The sequence below is a fragment of the Lolium perenne genome, chromosome 4 (assembly GCF_019359855.2).
Source record: "Lolium perenne isolate Kyuss_39 chromosome 4, Kyuss_2.0, whole genome shotgun sequence".
In the NCBI taxonomy this organism is placed as follows: Eukaryota; Viridiplantae; Streptophyta; class Magnoliopsida; order Poales; family Poaceae; genus Lolium; species Lolium perenne.
Window position 1 is genome coordinate 245,797,185 of NC_067247.2, and position 23,311 is coordinate 245,820,495.

At 48.0% G+C, this 23,311-nt stretch overlaps 1 protein-coding gene across 1 annotated transcript; it reads left to right on the forward strand.

Moving 5' to 3' along the window:
• Window positions 1-17,562: 17,562 nt before the first annotated feature.
• LOC127332380 (B3 domain-containing protein Os06g0194400-like) lies at window positions 17,563-20,762 on the forward strand. Its single transcript, XM_071829367.1, has 6 exons — window positions 17,563-17,571; window positions 18,197-18,322; window positions 18,410-18,670; window positions 18,762-18,983; window positions 20,363-20,440; window positions 20,531-20,762. Exons 1-5 carry the CDS (start codon window positions 17,563-17,565, stop codon window positions 20,405-20,407), a joined length of 663 nt encoding a protein of 220 aa, XP_071685468.1. The 3' UTR covers window positions 20,408-20,440; window positions 20,531-20,762.
• Window positions 20,763-23,311: the final 2,549 nt, after the last annotated feature.

The window sequence follows — 23,311 nt, forward strand, 5'->3', positions numbered from 1 at the left end:
CCGGCGAGAGGCGCTGGCGCACGGGGACGGTGCCGAAGTAGACGCGGTGGCTGCCGAACTCGATGATGCGGCCGTTCTTGGGGAAGACGCCGCCGTTGGCGAAGCAGCCCGCGTTGTCGTTGATGAAGTCCATGGCGTAAATGCTCTGCACCAACGCGGACACCGTACGCTCGCCGGAGATCTCGAGGACGCCTGCCCGAATGTGAACTCCATCAAGCGCCACTTCATGCCCCACGGTGGGCGCCAACTGTCGTCGTGGTGAACAGACAGATGCCATAGGATGGCTTAGATTGGGGCCGAATGGACGCAAGAGGATTCGGGGGAGGGTTTGCGATCAGGTGGGAAGAGATTCCGGATGGTTTCCTCAAGAACTTGGCCAAGGCCAGAGGTTGAAGAAGAACGACACAAGGAAAGACTCCCTCTAGATCACCATGTTCATAGATTCACACAGGTTACAGGCTCTGCCTTCATACATACACGCGTACATACATCGTGCCCGCAAGGAGGGCTGCCCCCTCTCCTTATATAGGGGAGAGGGTGGCTTACAGTGCAAGAAACCCTAATGGCATCTTTGACTGGACAAACTACTTTCTGATTACTGTACAAAGCTACTTTAATCATGAGTGACGCCGGAGTCTTCTTTAATCAGGGCTGCTGATGTCCTCCGGCTTCTTTGGACGTCACCTCTCTCTTTGGCGCCAGGGCTCTGAATAAAGTTACTTTGCGTAGCTCATCCTTGTCTTCTTGCTCTGAAGAGAATCTTTGACCAGTCCTGCCGACAGGCACTCCTTTCCGGTATCTTCTATACCGGGTTCCGGCATACCCCTTTGGGGATACCGGCTTAGCCTTGCTCTCCCGGATTCCTGCTAGGCTTCCGGTAAGAACATTAAACCAGTATCTTGATGGCTCAAACCATCCGGTTTGGCATGCCTTTGGCATACCGGGGGTTATCCCCCCAACAATGGTGGACACAAATGGCATAGTGGTTGGCTCAAGTATTTTGGATGCATGAGAAGTATTCCCTCTCGATACAAGGTTTAGGCTAGCAAGGCTATTTGAAACAAACACAAGGATGAAGCGGTGCAGCAAAACTCACATAAAAGACATATTGTAAACATTATAAGACTCTACACCGTCTTCCTTGTTGTTCAAACTCAATACTAGAAATTATCTAGACTTTAGAGAGACCAATTATGCAAACCAAATTTTAGCATGCTCTATGTATTTCTTCATTAATAGGTGCAAAGTATATGATGCAAGAGCTTAAACATGAGCACAACAATTGCCAAGTATCACATTATCCAAGACATTATAGCAATTACTACATGTATCATTTTCCAATTCCAACCATATAGCAATTTAACGAAGAAGAAACTTTCGCCATGAATATTATGAGTAAAGCCTAAGGACATACTTGTCCATATGCAACAGCGGAGTGTGTCTCTCTCCCACACAATGAATGCTAGGATCCATAGTATTCAAACAAAAACAAAAAACAAAAACAAATCGACGCTCCAAGCAAAGTACATAAGATGTGACAGAATAAAAATATAGTTTCACTAGAGGAACCTGATAATGTTGTCGATGAAGAAGGGGATGCCTTGGGCATCCCCAAGCTTAGACGCTTGAGTCTTCTTGATATATGCAGGGGTGAACCACCGGGGCATCCCCAAGCTTAGAGCTTTCACTCTCCTTGATCATGTTGTATCATCTCCCTCTCTTGATCCTTGAAAACTTCCTCCACACCAAACTCAAAACAACTCATTAGAGGGTTAGTGCACAATCAAAATATACATGTTCAGAGATAACATAATAATTCTTAACACTTCTGGACATTGCACAAAGCTACTGAAAGTCAATGGAATCGAAAAATCCATCGAACATATCAAAACAGGCAATGCGAAATAAAAGGCAGAATCTGTCAAAACAGAACAGTTCGTAAAGACGAATTTTATTGAGGCACCAGACTTGCTCAAATGAAAATTCTCAAATTGAATGAAAGTTGCGTACATATCTGAGGATCACTCACGTAAATTAGCATAATTTTCTGAGTTACCTACAGAGAATTTTGCCCAGATTCGTGACAGCAAAAAAATCTGTTTCTGCGCAGTAATCCAAATCTAGTATGAACCTTACTATCAACGACTTTACTTGGTACAACAAAGCACAAAACTAAGATAAGGAGAGGTTGCTACAGTAGTAAACAACTTCCAAGACTCAAATATAAAACAAAGTACTATAGTAAAAACATGGGTTGTCTCCCATAAGCGCTTTTCTTTAACGCCTTTCAGCTAGGCGCAGAAAGTGTGTATCAAGTATTATCAAGAGACGAAGTGTCAACATCATAATTTGTTCTAATAATAGAATCAAAAGGTAACTTCATTCTCTTTCTAGGGAAGTGTTCCATACCTTTCTTGAGAGGAAATTGATATTTAATATTACCTTGCTTCATATCAATGATAGCACCAACAGTTCGAAGAAAAGGTCTTCCCAATATGATGGGACAAGATGCATTGCATTCAATATCCAAGACAACAAAATCAACGGGGACAAGGTTATTGTTAACGGTAATGCGAACATTATCAACTTTCCCCAAAGGTTTCTTTGTAGAATGATCAGCAAGATTAACATCCAAATAACAATTTTTCAATGGTGGCAAGTCAAGCATATTATAAATTTTCTTAGGCATAACAGAAATACTTGCACCAAGATCACATAAAGCATTACAATCAAAGTCATTGACCTTCATCTTAATGATGGGCTCCCAACCATCTTCGAGCTTCCTAGGAATAGAAGCTTCGCGTTCTAGTTTCTCTTCTCTAGCTTTTATGAGAGCATTTGTAATATGTTTTGTGAAAGCCAAATTTATAGCACTAGCATTAGGACTCTTAGCAAGTTTTTGTAAGAACTTTATAACTTCAGAGATGTGGCAATCATCAAAATTCAAACCATTATAATCTAAATCAATGGGATCATCATCCCCAATGTTGGAAAAAATTTCAGCAGTTTTATCACAGGCAGTTTCAGCAGTTTTAGCAGTTTCAGGCAGTTTTTCGCGCTTTGCATTTGAAGTAGAAACATTGCTAACACCTATTCTTTTACCATTATTAGTGGGAGGTGCAGGAACTTGTGGAGCATTAGCATTGCTAGTGGTGGTAATAGTCCAGACTTTAGCTATATTATCTTCTTTTTCATTTTCTTCTCTTTCCCACCTAGCACGCAATTCGGCCATCAATCTTATATTCTCATTAATTCTAACTTGGATGGAATTTGATGTTGTAACAATTTTATTATTATGATTCTCATGAGGCATAACTTTCAATTTCAAAAGATCAACATCAGCAGCAAGACTATCGACTTTAGAAGCAAGTATATCAATTTTCCCAAGCTTTTCTTCAACAGATTTGTTAAAAGCAGTTTGTGTACTAATAAATTCTTTAAGCATGGCTTCAAGTCCAGGGGGTGTGTTCCTATTATTTTTGTAAGAATTCCCATAAGAATTACCATAGCCGTTGCCATTATTATAAGGATATGGCCTATAGTTGTTACTAGAATTGTTCCGGTAAGCATTGTTGTTGAAATTATTATTTTTAATGAAGTTTACATCAACATGTTCTTCTTGGGCAACCAATGAAGCTAACGGAACATTATTAGGATCAATATTTGTCCTATCATTCACAAGCATAGACATAATAGCATCAATCTTATCACTCAAGGAGGAGGTTTCTTCCACAGAATTTACCTTCTTACCTTGTGGAGCTCTTTCCGTGTGCCATTCAAAGTAATTAATCATCATATTATCAAGAAGCTTTGTTGCTTCACCAAGAGTGATGGACATAAAGGTACCTCCAGCAGCTGAATCCAATAGGTTCGGTGAAGAAAAATTCAGTCCTGCATAAAAGGTTTGGATGATCATCCAAGTAGTCAGTCCATGGGTTGGGCAATTTTTAAACAAGGATTTCATTCTTTCCCAAACTTGTGCAACATGCTCATTATCCAATTGTTTAAAATTCATTATGCTACTCCTAAAAGATATAATTTTAGCAGGGGGATAATATCTACCAATAAAAGCATCCTTGCATTTAGTCCATGAATCAATACTATTCTTAGGCAGAGATAGCAACCAATCTTTAGCTCTTCCTCTTAGTGAGAAAGGGAACAATTTTAATTTTATAATGTCACCATCTACATCCTTATACTTTTGCATTTCACATAGTTCAACAAAGTTATTGAGATGGGCAGCAGCATCATCAGAACTAACACCAGAAAATTGCTCTCGCATAACAAGATTTAGTAAAGCAGGTTTAATTTCAAAGAATTCTGCTGTAGTAGCAGGTGGAGCAATAGGTGTGCATAAGAAATCATTATTATTTGTGGTTGTGAAGTCACACAACTTAGTATTTTCAGGAGTATCCATTTTAGCAACAGTAAATAAAGCAAACTAGATAAAGCAAATGCAAGTAACTAATTTTTTTGTGTTTTTGATATAGCAAACAAGATAGCAAATAAAGTAAAACTAGCAACTAATTTTTTTGTGTTTTGATTTAGTGCAGCAAACAAAGTAGTAAATAAAATAAAGCAAGACAAAAACAAAGTAAAGAGATTGGGATGTGGAGACTCCCCTTGCAGCGTGTCTTGATCTCCCCGGCAACGGCGCCAGAAAAAGAGCTTGATACGCGTACAGCACGCGTCCGTTGGGAACCCCAAGAGGAAGGTGTGATGCGTACAGCGGAAAGTTTTCCCTCAGTATGAAACCAAGGTTTATCGAACCAGTAGGAGCCAAGAAGCACGTTGAAGGTTGATGACGGCGAGATGTAGTGCGGCGCAACACCAGGGATTCCGGCGCCAACGTGGAACCTGCACAACACAACCAAAGTACTTTGCCCCAATGAAACAGTGAGGTTGTCAATCTCACCGGCTTGCTGTAACAAAGGATTAGATGTATAGTGTGAAAGATGATTGTTTGCAGAGAACAGTAGAACAATTGCAGTAGATTTTATTCGATGTAAAAGAATGGACCGGGGTCCACAGTTCACTAGAGGTGTCTCTCCCATAAGATAAATAGCATGTTGGGTGAACAAATTACAGTTGGGCAATTGACAAATAGAGAGGGCATGACCATGCACATACATGATATGATGAGTATTGTGAGATTTAATTGGGCATTACGACAAAGTACATAGACCGCTATCCAGCATGCATCTATGCCTAAAAAGTCCACCTTCAGGTTATCATCCGAACCCCTTCCAGTATTAAGTTGCTAACAATAGACAATTGCATTAAGTATGGTGCGTAATGTAATCAATAACTACATCCTTGGACATAGCATCAATGTTTTATCCCTAGTGGCAACAGCACATCCATAATCTTAGAGGTTTCTCTCACTCCCCCAGATTCACGGAGACATGAACCCACTATCGAGCATAAATACTCCCTCTTGGAGTTACTAGCAAAAACTTGGCCAGAGCCCCTACTAATAACGGAGAGCATGCAAGATCATAAACAACACATAGACATAAATTGATAATCAACATAACATAGTATTCTCTATCCATCGGATCCCAACAAACACAACATATAGCATTACAGATAGATGATCTTGATCATGTTAGGCAGCTAACAAGATCCGACAATGAAGCACATAAGGAGAACACAACCATCTAGCTACTGCTATGGACCCATAGTCCAGGGGTAGACTACTCACTCATCACTCCGGAGGCGACCATGGCGGTGTAGAGTCCTCCGGGAGATGAATCCCCTCTCCGGCAGGGTGCCGGAGGCGATCTCCTGAATCCCCCGAGATGGGATTGGCGGCGGCGTCTCTGGAAGGTTTTCCATATCGTGGCTCTCGGTACTGGGGGTTTCGCGACGAAGGCTATTTGTAGGCGGAAGGGCAGGTCAGGGGGCCACACGAGGGGCCCAGATGACAGGTCGGCGCAGCCAAGACGTGGGCCGCGCCGCCCTGTGGTCTGGCCACCTCGTGGCCCCACTTCGTTGACTCTTCGGTCTTCTGGAAGCTTCGTGTGAAAATAGGCCCCTGGGCGTTGATTTCGTCCAATTCTGAGAATATTTCCTTACTAGGATTTCTGAAACCAAAAATAGCAGAAAACAGCAACTGGCTCTTCGGCATCTCGTTAATAGGTTAGTTCCGGAAAATGCATAAATATGACATAAAGTATGCATAAAACATGTAGATCTCATCAATAATGTGGCATGGAACATAAGAAATTATCGATAGATCGGAGACGTATCAATCATCATAAAAGTAGCACGGAACATAAGAAATTATCGATACGTTGGAGACGTATCAGGAAGCTGCGGGAGCTTCCGCACCACCACCGGAGACTCCACTCCAAGCGGCCATGAGCGTCCTCGCTACGCCCATCGCGCAGAACATTGACCCAGCAGCGGCTCAGGCGAAGCTGGAGGCGCAGCGCCAGACGCTGCGAGCGAACGGGGCCAACATCGTCCGGGCGCAGCGTGAGCTGAACCTAACCCTACGTGAGTATAATGTTGCACATGGCTTTGCTTCTGTTAGCGCTCAGGCTGCAAGGATACCGGAAAACCGGCTTAGAGCTCGCAACCTAGATCAGCATTTGCGTAAGGAGATTATTACCGGAAAGAGCACTTCTGCATCGTTGAGCATGGTAGAGAAACCTAAGTATAGCAGTCCGCATAAAACCATAAAAGCTGCTAAGGCTGCAGTAGAGCTGTGCGAATCGCTTTCTGGAGATGCTTTGGCAAAACAGCAAGAGCGTGTCAGGGAACTGCTTGATACCATCGAGCAGCAAAATGTTGAGCAGCTAGCCAAGTTGAACAAGGCCACAACTTCGAAATCTGTGCATTCAACAAAAAATGCCGCAAGCAAGTCCCATGGGTAGGCATCGTCCCCCCATCCGGATAAGAGAAAAGAAAAAGAGGTGAACGCGCAGCAGCTGACTGTGTACGATCCGGTTCTTGCCGGAAAACAACAAGCCGGGCGACATGAGGCCGGTAGAAAAAGCCAAGGGGCAGATCGTGGCAACGCCAGATACGGCAATGTCAGGGATGAGTATGCCGGTAGAGGTGGAACAGGGCAAAATTATCGTGCACCAAGAGCTGCTTATGCAGAGGAGGAGATGCCTCCGCCAAGGTACCGACAGGCAAGGGCCGCGGTACCAGAAAGATACGATGAAGCCGATTCAGCTACCGAAAGAGTCGGCAGCTACCAGAACCCATTGGGGGAAAGGTTGGGAGAAAGAAGCCTACCAGACCGGGATGCGAGGCACAGGCTGGATAGGATGTATTTGTCTGAGAAGGTTGAGGCGGAAGGTCCTCCGGGTCCCAAGTGTTTTGGCCCACGAATCATGAAGGAGGAACCACCAGTTCGTAACTTCACGTTGCCCCGTGACACGAAAACGTACGATGGTAGCACTAAACCGGAAGACTGGCTCGCGGATTACGTGACCGCAGTTTACGTTGCCGACGGCGGAGGAACTGTCACTGGCGGAGGAAACCGGCGTTGGGCCGTGAGAATTGTACCGTCTTTCCTGGTAGGGCCAGCACGCATCTGGCTGAACAACTTGCCGGCAGGAAGCATAAACGGCTGGTTGGACTTTGAGGAAGCTTTTGTAAGCAACTTCAGCAGTACCTACCGGAGGCCAAACAGACCGCAACAGCTTGCTCTGTGCACGCAGCGTGCAAACGAAACAGACCGGGATTACCTGACCCGGTGGAACTCCACAAGGAACTCCTGTGAAGGGGTAATCGAAGCGCAAGCAATAGCTTGGTTTTGCAACGGGTGCAGAAGAGGTTCACCTCTGTGGCAAAAGCTACAGAGGAACACGCCAACAACAATGTGGTGGTATACCTTTTTTCGGATCATCAACGGGGACTGTTCCGGTAGACCCGGGGACTGCGATGTCTAAGCCGGAAGAAGCTATGCTGGTGGACAATATGGAGATAGACGTACCGGTATTCCTAGTCCGGGAAACGCCAACTTGGGTTGAACCTATTAAGGAATTCCTGATCAACGGCACCTTGTCGGTTGACGAAAATGAGTCGAGAAGGATCCAGAGAAGGTCCAAGGCATACACTATCATCAACGGTGAGGTGTACAAAAGGAGTGTTACCGGTGTCCTCCAGAGATGTGTGGAACCGGAAGAAGGAAAAGAAATGTTGGTGGAGATTCACCAAGGAGAATGTGGGCACCATGCCTCTTCAAGGGCCTTAGTGGCAAAAGTGTTCCGGCATGGGTTCTATTGGCCCACCGCTTTGGAAAATGCTGAGGACTTGGTACGAAAATGCAACGGCTGCCAGCGGTACGCCAAGCAAAATCATACGCCAGCGTCTGGCCTTAAAACTATACCATTGACATGGCCATTTGTTGTTTGGTGCCTAGACATGGTAGGTCCATTTAAAACCGCAAGGGGCAACATGACACATGTGCTGGTAATGGTGGATAAGTTCACCAAATGGTTGGAAGTGAAGCCTATCGCAAAGTGTGATGGGCATACGGCTGTGAAATTCTTAAAAGATGTGATCTTGCAGTATGGATACCCGCATAGCATCATCACTGACAATGGCACAAACTTTGCTCAAGGTGAGTTCAAAAGGTTTTGTGAGGATAACAATATCCGATTGGACTTGTGCTCCGTTGCACACCCGCAAGGCAATGGCCAGGTTGAAAGAACAAATGCTCTGGTGTTTTCCGGTATCAAGCCAAGGCTGATTGAACCGCTTGAAAAGTCACTAGGATGTTGGCTAGATGAGCTACCATCTGTGCTGTGGAGCATCCGGATGACACCGAATCGGTCTACCGGATACACTCCATTTTTCATGGTTTATGGGGCAGAAGCTGTAATCCCAACCGACATCATTCATGATTCACCAAGGGTTCAACTCTATACCGAAGAAGAGGTAAAAGAGGCCAAAGAAAATGATGTGGACTTGCTAGAGGAAGCAAGAGAGCTGGTTTTGGCAAGAACAGCCATATACCAGCAGAACCTCAGACGCTATCATAGCCGGAAGGTTAACCCGAGGGTGTTCCGGGAGGGAGATCTGGTGTTACGCCTAGTGCAGCGCACTGAGGGACGCCACAAGCTCTCACCCCCATGGGAAGGACCTTTCATTGTGAGCAAAGCTCTGCACAATGATGCCTACTACTTAATCGACGCACAGGAATCGAAGAAAGGCAAGGCGGACAGGTCTGGAGAAGAAACCAAGCGCCCATGGAACATAGCACTACTGCGTCCTTTCTATTCCTGAAGTTGTGCTGTAAGAAGTTCCTTTTTGTACCTTAAGTACTATGAATAAAGATGCTGGCACCTCGAATGAATCTCGGGGACTGCCTCTACCGAAAATTGCATGCAATGTGTTTATTTTTTCAGTTTACCGGTTGCTTGCTGAACATTTTTTCTTTCCGGTTTAGTAACGTGCTAAACCTACCGGAGTCTTCGACTATGCTGTTGTCCGCAGACTGGCTTCATGGCAAGCAAGATAAACCGGTAGGGACTAAGCACGTGAAACACGAAGAGGATGAATGGGAACAATCAATTCGGAAAAGTTTAACTAACCCCGGTTATACCAGTTTTTTGTGAAAAATTTCGAATTTTTTCTAAGTTCAAGAAAATGCTTGCTTGACAAAAGAACTTTGTGACTCATACGCCAAAAAACCCAGAGAGGTAGGCAGAGGCAAAGCAAAAGAACCAAGTGTGCATCGGATTGGATGCCGAAACAATTCCGGAATATTCACAGTGCAAGATCAAAGCAAACGATATGCAAAATGCTAAGTTAGCACATAAAACTTAACTTAAATACTTACCGGTAAAAAGATACCGGCATGAGCATGGTTGTAGCACAAGCAAAAGAAAATGCTGAGTTTTATCTTACATCATAAACCCCGGCATACCGGGGTAGAATTTAACAAGTTTGAAACTTTAAGGCAACAGGCAAAGGGCACAAGAGAACAAGTTCAGGCAACGGGGAGCTGAGCACCGTCCTCAGGAGCTTCCGGGGGAGCAGCGCCTTCTCCGGCTCCTTCTTCTTCCTCCTCCTCGATGTCTTCCTCGTCGTCAGAGAGCGCATCTTTGACTTCGGGAGGGGGAGGGATGAAGGTGCGGAAGGGGGCGAACTCCGCAATCCGGTAGGCACGATCCTGGCGCTTGGCGGTCAAGACCGGATCCATGTCTGTGGGTGCTTCGTCACGAACGGCGTGAAGGGCATCCAGATCCAGGTCTTCATACCAGGAGAAGGCGACGCGCAGGGCCGCATCTGCTCCGGCACGAGCCGCAGAGCATCTCCATTCCCGGATCCTCCGGCAGGCGTCCTTTAGACGGTCAGAGAGAAGCGTTACGCTCTCCGGCACAGCGTCCTCCGGCCATAGCACCTTGCAGATCTCCTTGGCATGATCTGGCAGATCAACCAAGTGCCGGTCCACGGCGCGCATGTGCTGAACCCGGGAGGAGAGCGCGACCAGGTGGTCATATGCATCCCAGGGAAGCTCCCGGTCGCGGAAAGACAACTCTGTCCGGCGCTCCTCCACCTTCTGGACGGCGTACACCTGGGAGTCCGGAAAGATCCCTACAAGAAAAGAAAGAGGATAAGGACAAGCTACCGGATGACATAAGCTTATAAGCAGCAAAGGGAAAGAAGAAAGGCTTACTGAGGAGCAGCGTGTCAGTTTGTACGACCAACCGGTCATAGTCTTTCTGCTCCGTCATGAGGGCGGCAACCTGGTTTTCAGCCAGCTCCCGCGCCTTGCTCTGATCTTCCCGAGCCTTGGTATGCTCCTCCAGCTCAGCCCGCAGCACCGCGGTGGCATTTGTGTACTTCTCCAGGGATTCGTTCAGTTTGGCCTCCGCTGCCGCCCGGACCTTCTCGAGCTCCCGGGAATGGCGGGATTCGACCGCCCTGAGTTGTGCCTTCAGCTCAGAGAAATTGTTCCTCTGAACATCCAGAGCTTGCTGATGCTCCTTGGCGAGCCGCTCCTTTTCAGCTGCAGGCCGGAAGGGAAAGCGTTAACAGAAAAATAACTCCGGTAAAATGGAAGGACGCAAGGCAACCGGAAAAGAAATAATACCTTGGAGCGCGGCAACCTGGGAAGACAAGGCCTCGATGGTGGCTTCCGGGACAGCTGAAGTGTAGAAAATTTTATAAGTACCTAAAGGGAAAAGCAACCGGTAAAAAGAAGCCGGATGAGCAAGGAATAACCTTGGCATTGGTTGTGGGCTTCCGAAAGCTCCCGGTGCTCCCATAGCAGCTCCTCAAAGAGCTGTTTCCGGGTGTTCGCCGTGCTCTGTTCAAGTTGAAAAGGTTTTCGGTAAGAAAGATGTCGGCAAGAAGAAAAGTTTCGTGCTAAGAGCTGTGCTCTAAACCCGAAACTCGGGGACTGGCTATGCCGGTTTTTTGTGTGTTTTTAACAAAGTTTCGTGCTAAGTGCTGCGCTCTCAACCCGAAACTCGGGGACTGGCTATGCATGTTTTTTGTGTGTTTTTAACAAAGTTTCGCGCTGAGAGCTGCGCTCTCACCCCGAAACTCGGGGACTGGGAAGATATATAATCCGGAAAAAGTAAAAACCGGCAAGGATGTAAAAGAAATTGAGTTTGTGCAGCTTACCACCACATTGTTGTTGGCGTCGTGCCACGCAGTGTCAAATTCTTTGACAGCGCGCCGCAACCGGCCAAATTGCTGGACGGTGCTCCGGGGGCCGGCAGGGTCCGCAACCGGCAGCTTGTCCTTCCCGAGGCCGCAGGTCGCAGGGGACAGATCTGCCTGATTCCACTTATGGGCGTAATCAGCGAGATGCCCCAGTTCCACCCCTCCGCGGGTTAGCTCGGTGATCCGGCCCAGCTGAGCTGAGACCGATTCTCCGGCCACGACGGAGGTGCGGCTGGTGTGCAGCACCAGCGAAGAAGGCGCAGGAGCGGGCCCACCGGTAGAAGCGGCCGGTGGAGGCGTTGGAGTCTTGGACGGCGCAGAAGCCCCAGGAGCTTCCTTTGTCGGAGAGGAGCTGGCCGGCCCGGAAGAGTCCGGCATGGCCTTGGAGGGGGAGGAAGCAGTATTCTTCTTCTTCTTTTTTGGGACAGGAGGAACGAGAGGTTCCCCCTGCCCGGCGTCTTCAGCACCGGCGCCGATGTTGCTGGCGCCGGTATCTTGGGTCCTAGGAGGAGAAACAGGTTTCCCCTCCGCGCGGTGCTGTGGAGGTTTAGGGGCCACGCGCCCCGTACTTGTGCTGCCCCCCAGGGGGGAGGCAGAAGGTTTGCCGGAACCAGATGGTACCGGACTTGGTTGAGGAGGAGGTGAGGCCATGGGCGAATCCTCAGAGCTTTCCGGCCTCATGCCAGAGGCGCTCTTGGTAATCTTGAGGGCAGGCCTGAAAAGGTAAAAGAGAAAATGATGTTGAGGAAGAGCAACCGGAAAAAGAACCGCGAAGCGAACGAGATGGAAGCTTACCCAGAGGCAACTGGCATCTTCCGGTGATGCTTGGCGGTAACCTTCTTCCCGCCGACGACTTCCTGCCGGGAGCGCTTGGCAGGAGGAGCATGGCTTGAGCCGGCCTCGGTTGCGGGCGCCTTGTTCTTCCGGCCCTCGGAGCCTACTGAGGGAAGGTCTACAGAAAGAAAAAATGGCAGATGAGAAAGCGAAGGAGCAAAATAGCTCAAGTATAACAACCTCGTCATTCGAACCGGAGTCCTTACCGGGACGAGGGGTGTGGGTGCGACCCATTGGCTGCCTTCCCCTCACGTAGGGATCAGCGTCAAAGTCGTCCTGGAAGATTCGATCCGGCGTATAGGAAGCCGGATGCTCCTGGCCGATCCGGCGAAAGTTCTGAAACAAAAACAACACATTAGAACAGAATACACGCGGTGCTATCCGGAGAAGCTTTCCGGAGATCTCAAGGCCTTACTCGCTGCGGAGGAGAGTTGCGGCGGCTATAGGGGGCCAGCCCATATCTCCCGCTAGAACTTAGCGGATTCTGGCAGATCAGCTTGGCCTTAAGGACCAAGTCGGCAGGGCTAAGCCGATGGGTTGTGATCCATGTCGGGTCCATGGGCCCCGACATCTCGCTGATTTTGTGGGCGCGCTGCTGAAGGGGCAGCACCCGGCGCGCGAGGAAGACGCGGACCAGATTCTCTGCGCAGAGGTTGGTCTCTTCCCGGTTGATGTCGATGAAGCCAGCGATACGGATGGACTCTTTGTCATCCTTCGGATTATGGAGCCAGTTCTTCATGGAGGGCGGCCTGGGAACATATGCCGGAAGATTGATGAAGTCTTCCGGACTGCCGTTCCGGACGTAGAAAAAAGTCCTCTGCCAGGTCCGGACAGAGTCCAGACCGGAGAGTTTGTAGAAGTTGCTTCCGGAGCGGGGAGACAAGATGCAACCCCCACACCGAACAAAGGGTTTAGGCGGAGGAAGTTCCCTATCTTGGATAGAGTTCTTCCGAAGATAGTAAAAGAAAGAGAAGTTATCTACGGAAGGAGTGATACCGCAGTATCCCTCCATGAAGGCGGTGAAAGAAGAAAGGTAGAAGATGGCATTGCCAGGAAGATGGTGGGGCTGAAGTTCGTAAAATTCTAGAAAACGCCGGAAGAAGTCCGACGCTGGAAGGCCTAAGCCGCATTCAAAATGAGCGGCGAAGACCATGATTCCACCCGGCTCAGGCCTGGCTGGCGCTCCTCACCAGGGATCCGGCACCAAACCTCTTCCGGAATCCTCCGGGAGCGGTAGAGCCAATCAATATCCGCCTGGGTCACATCGGAGCCCATCCAGGCTCCCCTCGTGTAGGAGTTCAGATCTACTCCGGCGCCTTGGCTGGAGCTGCCGGCTTCCCCTTGGTTACCAGTAGCAGGAACGGAGCTACCGGTACCAGCCTCGCTCTGGGCGGGATCTGCCGTGAGCCCATCGGAGGCTTCGTCGTGGTGGCTGCTGCCGGTAGACTCGGAAAGATAGAGATCGGTTGACATTTGGTTAAAGATGCCGGATGCTACTCACAAACAACTTTCCCAAGTCATAGCCTCGTACGAAGATCTACGAAAAGGGAAAAAAGAAAGAAAAAGTGGAGATAAATATCCTAACGCCCCAAGAACTGGAATGCCAAGACAAGCAAGAAGATATTGGGATTTAGAGACTAACCAGAGGCGGCAGAGACGTTGGCGAAAAAGATTGCCGGAGGAGCGACGGGCTTGCAGTCGTCGGAGAAGGCCGGCGGCGTAGGCGTGCAGAGGGAGCCAGCAGGAACCCGAGGCTACAGCAGGCGAAGAACTTCGAGGATCCTCACTGCGGCGGAGAGTCCCCTGTGCAGCACGAGCAACGGCTGGACTTCGTCGGAGTAGTGCTTCGGCGGAGAACGGCGACGGCGGAAGCGCGGGGGGCAAGAAGCTCAGAGCGCAAGGAGAAAGGGGGCAAATGCGAGAAGAAGAAGGATCCGACACCAAACCTCTTCCGGAGATCTCGAGATCTTACTCGGCGCGGAGGAGAGTTGTTGCGGCTATAAGGGAGCAGCCCGTATTTGCCGCTAGGTTTCAGCTTGTTTTGGCAAATCTTCTTGGCCTTAGAAACCAAGTCAGGGGGCTTAGCGAATGAGTCGTGATCCTTGTCGGGTCCATCCGGCCAAGCATCTGGCAAATCTTATGAGCGCGGCGCTGAAGAGGCAGCACCCGGCGCGAAAGAAAGAGCATGACTAGATCATCCGCGCAGAGGTTGGTCTCCTCCTTGTTCTTCTCGATGAAGAGGGCCACCCGCTGGGACTCCTTGTCGTCTCTAGGGTTGTGGAGCCAGTTCTTCATGCTGGGAGGCCCAGGAACCTATGCCGGTATGTTGATGAAATCTTCCGGGCCGATGTTCCGGACATAGAGAAAGGTTTTCTACCAAGTCCGGACAGATTCCAGACCGGACAGTTTATAGAAGCAGCTCCCTTGGCGGGGCGAAAGGATGCAGCCCCCGCACCGGACAAACGGCTTTGGGGGCGGAAGTTTCCTATCCTTGATAGAATTCTTCCGGAGGGAGTAAAAATAAGAGAAGTTATCTACAGTGGGAGTGATACCGGCGTATCCCTCCATGAAAGCAGCAAAAGAAGAAAGGTAGAAGATGGCGTTGCCCGGAAGATGATGGGGCTGGAGTTCATAAAAGTCAAGAAAGCTCCGGAATAAATCCGAAGCCGAAAGGCCTAAACCGCATTCAAAATGAGCGGTGAAGACAACGTGTTCATCGGGCTCCGGCTCAAGTTGCCGCTCCTTGCCCGGAATACGGCACCAGACCCCTTCCGGTATTCTCCGGGATCGGTTAAGCCAATCGACTTCAGCCTCTGTCATGTCAGAGCCCATCTAGGCCCCACGCGTATAAGATTCGAGATCGGCGGCAGATTGGCCGGCAGCACTCTGGCTGGAGCTGTCGGTTTCCTTTCCTAGGTTACCGGTAGCTTGAGCGGAGCTACCGGTATCATCTTCAGTACAGGCGAGTTCTGCCTCCAGCCCGTCGGAAGCGTCCTCAGCCGGGGTTCCGTCCCTGGAAGAGGTGGTGGGGGTTTCGTTGTGGTGACTGCTGGCGGAGGGTTCCGTAAGGTACTCTTCGGAAGACATACCGGTCTAAAGTTCCAAAATCTGCCCACAAACAGATTTCCCTGAATCTAGCCTTGCGCGAAGATCTACGAGTAAGAGAAAAAGCAAAAGAAAAGGAAGGGTAAATACACTACCGGCCCAAGAACGAGGAGGCAAAGGGAAAAAAGTGTAGAGGCATCGAGGCTAACCTGGGGCGGCGGAGAACGATGAGGACGATGGCCGCCGGAGTTGGGCGAGCTAGCAGAGGGCGGCAGATGAAGGAGAAGAAGAAGAGAGTGCCGCAGCGGCGCTCTGGGGAGAAGATGCGAGGAGGCAGCGAGGAACCTCGGCGGGGCAGGGCCCTGCAGAGCTTCTTGGAGGAGTTCGCCGGAGAGCGAGGTCTTGGAGACGAACGGCGGCGAAGGGAGCGCAAAGGGCGAGGGCTGAAAAGAGCTCTGGAAGTTGGCGAATGCGGGAAGAAGAAGATGTGGAACCGCAGCGTCCTTAAACAGAGGGGGGGTTCGTGGGCCAGAAACCGCTGGGCCGCGGCGGTTCGCCTCGTGGGCCGCCACGTGGAGCGGGCATACACGAGCGAAAAATAAGAAGCCACAGGGAAGCTACACGGATCCGGAACGGCAGCAAGGATCTGGTGTGGCACCATAAATGCTAGCGCAGAAGTCGAAGGGAAGTGACCCCTGACGCTGCTGCGTCAGAAACATTGTGCATGTCAGAAACAGTGCGCATGTCTCTGACATGCACTGTTTCTGAGATATTCTCGACTTCGTCGAGGAGAGTTTTAATGACAAAGCTACCGGAAGATATCAGTACGTTGAGGTGGAACCGGCAAAGACGCCGGAAGGTTTTAAACCGGTACGGTAAAAAGAGGAACCTGGCATAGTTCGTCGAATAGAATCCGCCGGACTATACCAGCTTCGGGGACTAATGTTGGGGGGATGACCCCCGGTATGCCAAAGGCATGCCGAACTGGCCTTGTTAAGGCTATCGAGGTACCGGTTTAAAGATTATTCCGGACACGGGAGTTAAGATTGAGGCCAAGTGAGTCTATGCCGGTATCCCAGGAGGGGTATACCGGAACAAGCTAAAAGGGGTACCGGACTACTGGTACAGGCTACACTGTAGCACGTCGGCAAGTTGGTCAAAGATTCTCTTAGAAGCTAGAGGACAAAGATGAGCGAAGCACTTCGGCTTTAATCGAAGCTCTGAGGCCAAAAGCAGAAGATGGCGCAAAAGGTACCGGCGGAGGTCATCACCTCCTGATTAAAGTCATAACCGGTGTCACATAGGCCAAAGTGGCTTTGTAAAGTAGTTTGTCTAGTCAAAGATGTCATTAGGGTTTCTTGCTCTGTAAGCCACCCTCTCCCCTATATAAGGAGAGGGGGTACACCCTAACGCAGGTATGTGTTATGTCCCACTAGGATCGGAAAACATGTAACCTGATTGGAGCATGAATAGAGAGATCCGAAGTTGAGTTAGAGCTAGAGTTCCTCTTCTTCAACCTCTGGCCAAGGCCAAGTTCTTCAGGAATCATACCGGAAATCCATCCCTTAGTTACCAAAACCCTCCCCCGAATCCTCTAGCGCACATTCGGCCCCAACTTAAACCATCATATGGCATCTATCTGTTCACCACGACGACACAAGACGATTGGCGAGCATCTTGGAGAAGAGCTTTCCAAAACTGTGTATAAAGCTTATAGGCCTGAAATCCTCGACATCAATCGTGCCGTCTTTCTTCGGCAAGAGGATGATGAGAGCGTCATTGAGGTTTCACATGTCCTTAGCACGCAGCGAGTAGAGGTGCTGGATGGCGCGGAAGACACAGCTTTGGGAACTCAGCAAACGATAGTGCTGGAAGTCGAAAACCAATATGACACTAGGATCCGCAATGGATTTTCTAGCTGAAATCAGCAAACGATAGTGGCAGCGGCTAACACTTCTGTTACTAAAATACGGAAAAATACAATGTAACAAACGGACTGCGGAGAGAATACCGCTCAGGCTTGATCTGCCGCTGCCGGTCAGGGACATGGGTCTGGTATGTCACCACAGAGCCAGCCAAAGGCACCGAGGGCCATGGTAGGCTCAAGGCAATTGATCCAATCAATGAGCAAGCCACTGCCAACATAGATGCATGATAAAAACAGGACAGAAATCACAATTTCATTGAGATTAATTCTCACTGCGCAGTTAGACTGCATCAATACTCATTCTTGCTCCAAACTTGGACTGCATGTTAAACATGATCGATTTCCTTGCTCAATGTTCATAACATCTGACTGCCCCAATCAATGAAATGCAAACATGTAAACTATAAACATTCGCACTAAAACAGCTACTGACCAAACAAGTTTGTTAACCAACAACAGCAACCATAAGGCTAGCTTTCCCCAACAGAACAATCATCTAGTGCATCAGGCGTTTCGTTTCGGGTACCACTTTGACCACTGGCCGAGCTTCCCAAACTGTGCCACGGCCCGTCCAGGATTTTGGCAAAGTAACGGTGTATGTCTATGTATGAGTGGCCCAGCCCAGTACCTAGGACATCCGGTGGAGATAAGCCCGGGACGCCCACCGCTATGTATTCTGCGTTGAATTTTTCCTCGAACGCGGCTGCCCAAATCGGCCCATTTCCCCAGGCTCCCGACTCCCGTCCCGTGTAGTCCAGGGGCAATTCGTACGAGGAGCAGCGCAGGAGGCGGGTCAAGGACAACAAGCGCAAGCTAGATGAGCTGGGGCTGCACAACCTCTCCGCCGCCGTCCGCCAGGCCACCGCCGAGCCCATGCCGGTCAGATCCACTCTCCTCCGTCACAAAAGGTCCTGCCTTCTCCGCTCCCTTATCTCGTTTCTTACCCCGTCTGGGTGCCGCGCGCAGACCAAGCTGGCGAAGCCGCGGAATCCGGTGATGGACGTCCCGACCCGGCGCTCTGGCCGCATCGCCAACATCGCAGAGCAGCCCGATTACAACCCTGAAAAGGCACAACGCGTTCGTTATCCAGCTCCAGAGTATGCGACCAAGGAACAGAGAGCCTACGGGATCGCCAAGGCCCAAGAGCTCAAGGACCAGCTGGGCTCTGACTACCCCGCCTTCATCAAGCCCTTGTCCCACGGCTATGCCGCCAAATCAGACAGTCTGGTATGAGAATAACCTTCGCTGCTGCCTGCTGGTCTGTCGTCGTATTGTGATCGATTCTCGCCTGCTGGTAATTTCTTGGCCTATCTGCCAGAAAATCCCGATGAACTTCAGGGAGCATCTCCCGGTGCGTCATGAGATGATGGTTTTGGTGGATGAGATGAATAACGAGTTTCACCTGTTATATTCCTTCAAAAAGCACGGACCTGACCAATACAACCATAGGATTAACCAGTGGAAAGGATTTGCTGCTGACCACCAGCTGGCTGATGGTGACTGCTTGGTGTTCCAGCTCATAGAGAGCACAAAGTTCAAGGTGAGGTTCAACCTCTTCTCCGCACACGATTTTTTTTCTTTACTTTTCTTTCGAAAAGGAGGCAATGCCCCTGGCAAACTTTGATTTTAGATGGCTGTTTGAGAAACAAAATGTCGCTCCCAACACCATGGTTGGTACACAGATTTATAAACAACCCTTCATTGTAGAGTGGATAACTTGTTTCGTATCGAATTTCTACGGCACTTTTCCGATTTTAAATGCGGCCTTATGATTCTGCCAATGCCTGAAACTTGCTAGGTAGGTAGCTGTACTTAGTCGACATTTTTTCTGCATCCAAACAATGATCTGAAGTTGATTGAGTAAGATATGGGAAATACCGCCTTCTGGGCTCTGGGCCATATATATTATAACTAGAGTTAATTGTGTGCAAACATCTATTTTCTGCGAGTTGCAGACTTAAAAAATGTTGCAGTGCCATATCCATATCTATAATTGTAACTTTAATCTGTGTCTAATTATTGAAAGAATGACAAATCTGGCCTATTTGGACTTCCAGAGAGTACTATTGTTCTACAGAGTTCTTCGATTTCAAGCAGATCTAAAAGGCATTTGAATACTATAGCCTGGCTTTAATTATCTATACTCCTATATAGTGTGTCAATTTTGAAAGTTTGAGTCCAAGCATCATGAGGCAATTTATACCGTTGATTGGACATCATCCAACGGCCTAGAACACTGGGATTCGCAGCTACAGTAGCGACCAACTTTTCTCTACATCCTTCCAGAAACATCCATGATTTAACTAAGCCCTCCTTCCGAATGCAGCAGCTCGGTTCCTTAGCAGCCCACGTATGTAAACCAGACTACAATCTCACACCCCGTGTGCTTGCCAATGGCTGGGCCTATGCTCAAAAGACTTCAAGTTGATGACGCATGAGTGGACGGTGAGCAGTTAGAGGCTTAGAGCCGAACAAGTGATGCTACAAAAATGATAGAGCCGAACATTTTATCGTATACATGCACGAGTGACGACAGCCATGTTCAATCGTTCAGCCGCATGAGGCATGAATGGGAGAAGATATCTGAACAGGATCAGAGCTTTGGCAGGTAGAGCGATACATAGAGAAGGTACAAAAGAGTAAGACATGAAAAATTCAACCATATAGCACTAATTTACATTTCTGCATTAGAAAGAGATGTCAATGTTTCAGCAAAACACAATCATCTCAAATTTGAAACTCCAAAACGGTTATTTTGGGCAACAATTAGGAGAGTTTATTGGTTGTAATGACTGGTTTTAATGTGCAAAGCACGTGAAGCTGACTAGGACATTAAAAGTTAGGATCCTTCAAAGGCCTAGTGATGGGTAAATCTGATATATCTTTAACTGCGGAACTTCTTTTATGTAATTGTTGCAGGTTTATATATTTAGAGCGAGTTCTTACAACAAAAATGACCACTGATGGTGTCAGCTTCCAGTATTGCCAGCGGAGAAGGTAAAGTGTTTCTTACATTTGTTTGCATTGGCTTGGCTGTTCAATTGGCTGTTTTAACACATCTAGTTCCAAATGCTTCTCTTTGTGTAGCAGGCCAGCTCATAATTACCAAGTTCACTTGGAAGATGGAATTATGGAACCACTTCTGAGTTACTTTTCTTGCAGTTTGTAATAGACATTTTTTTAGCTATTCTCCCACTTCCCTTCTGGTTTCAAACTTTCAGCATGTGTCAAGTTAAATTTGAACTGTATTGTTTATCTTCAAAGGGAAAACCTAGGAAAACTTATATAGGCGATTGCAGTTCGTTTAGGCTGAGTCCTTTATCTCTGGGGATTGTAGCATTGTTGACAAACTAGTTGAGTGACAATTTATAGGGGTTGCTTGTCTTCCCTTTACTGCCTAGCCAAAGAACAATGTACACACACATACAAGTAGACACTGTGATGATACCTCGTTAGGTTTGGGTGGAATCGATGCCCTTTGTCTCGGGCTCGAGTACGTCTTTATATAGGCCGACAACGGCAAGATAGATACATGGTTGTTGATCACGTGTGAAAGAAGTTAGGCAACGATCTGATCTTTATACAACAAATCAGATCGGTTACAAAGATACTTATCAAACTAAACTAACATATCTCCACACGTGACAGGGATGTTACAACAAATATATATGTAGCGCTAACACCCCTCCTCAATCACAACCCTTTCTAAGGTTGAGATTGTGCTTGAACTCTTCAAGTTGCCGTGCTGGTAAGACCTTTGTAAAACCATCTGCCACCTGATCCCCTGAGGGGATAAATCTGATCTCAAGAAATTTGTTTGCTACTCTTTCTCTTACAAAATGGAAGTCAATTTCGATGTGCTTTGTCTTTGCATGAAAAACATGATTAGTAGAAAGATAGGTTGCTTCCATATTATCACACCATAAACAGGATACTCGTTTCTTTTGAACACCAAGTTCTCCAAGTAGAGACTCAATCCAAATTACTTCAGCTGTGGCATTTGCCAAAGCTTTGTACTCTGCTTCCGTGCTTGATCTAGAGACTGTGGCCTGTTTTCTGGCACTCCAAGTGATTAAGTTAGGACCAAAATAAACAGCAAAACCACCTGTAGATCTTCTGTCATCTACACAGCCTGCCCAGTCAGCATCTGAGAAAGCACTTACTAATGTGGAAGAAGACTTTCTAAATGTCAAACCAAGACTTTTAGTCCCTTTGATGTATCTCAATATTCTTTTCACAGTTGTCCAATGAACAGTGGTTGGTAATATTGGCATACCTTGTTGACTGAAAAGGCAATATCTGGCCGGGTAAGAGTTAAGTACTGAAGTCCTCCAACTATGCTTCTGTACCTTGTGCCATCTTCCGGTCCAAGTGCATCACCTTCAAAGGCTGACACTGATGATGAAAGAGGCGTGTGTGCTATCTTAGCATCCTTCATTCCACTCTAGCCAATAAATCAGATGCATACTTTTCTTGGGTTAGTACAATACCATCACTTAATTTTCTAACTTCAACGCCAAGAAAATAATGCAAATCACCTAAATCCTTGAGTGCAAAAGCTGAACTCAAATCCTTGAGAAGTGAAGTAATTGCTTTGTTTGAGGAGCTTGTGACAATAATGTCATCAACATATACTAGCACAAAGATGGTGATACCTGACTTATTGTAAATGAACAATGACGTGTCAGCCTTAGATGCTAGGAAACCAAGCTCTTGTAACTTTGAACTTAGCTTGGCAAACCATGCTCTTGGAGCTTGCTTGAGACCATACAGAGTTTTATCAAGTTTACACACATGAAATGGTGCATGGGGATCTTCATAGCCTGGTGGCTGCTTCATATACACTTCCTCTTCCAGAACACCGTGAAGAAACGTGTTCTTTACATCCAATTGCCTGAGACTCCATCCTCTAGAAACTGAAATAGCTAGAACAAGTTTAATGGTAACATCTTTAATAACAGGACTAAAAGTATCGTCATAATCTAAGCCATATCGTTGTTTAAAACCTTTAGCTACAAATCTGGCCTTATATCTATCTATTGTTCCATCAGCATTTCTTTTGACCCTATATACCCATTTACAATCTATAAGATTAATGCCTTACTTATGTGGTACTAGATGCCAAGTTTTGTTTTCTACAAGTGCATGATATTCATTATTCATAGCATTTTTCCAATTTTTATCAGCTAGTGCAATTTGTAACGTAGCAGGTTCTTCAGAAATGCAAGAGAGACCGTAGCGAACTGTACCGTCTGTATACATCCTCGGCTTGCGTTTTCCAGTTTGTTGCCTGGTGCGATACACAGGCTCGGCTGCAGGAGCATCACTCAAGGAAGATCCTAGCGCCCCCTGCTGCTGCGCCTGTGCAGAGGATCCGGGTGGAGAAGCGTGCCCCTCCTGGCGACATGATGGGCCAATAATTGGTCTGTCACGGGCGGGAGAGCCACCGATTGGTCCGCCCCGCGCAGAATTGGTGCCGGTTGGTCGACCAGATGCTGGCGTGGGCCCAGGTGGTGGAGCTGGGGTGCGACGCGTGTAGACACGGACAGGAGGTGCCCTTTGGGACACCGCAGAAGGCGTCGACGTGGACGACGCGGGTTCGCCCGCGCGGGATCGAGGAAGATCGCCTGTCTGACGTGCAGATCCTGACGCAGGAGCCGATCCCGGGGCAGAATCTTCAGAGATCGCTGACGAATCATCATCGGGATCTGTCCCAGAGCTGTCGTTTTGCCCAGATCACCATTTGCACCGTTTGAGCTCGAATTTGAGCCATTTTGCTCCAAATTTGCTCCTGCATCTTGCTGGTGCACCTGCGGAGACACTATGGGAACAAAAAAGGGTGAAACATCAGGTGTTAGATCAGTACAT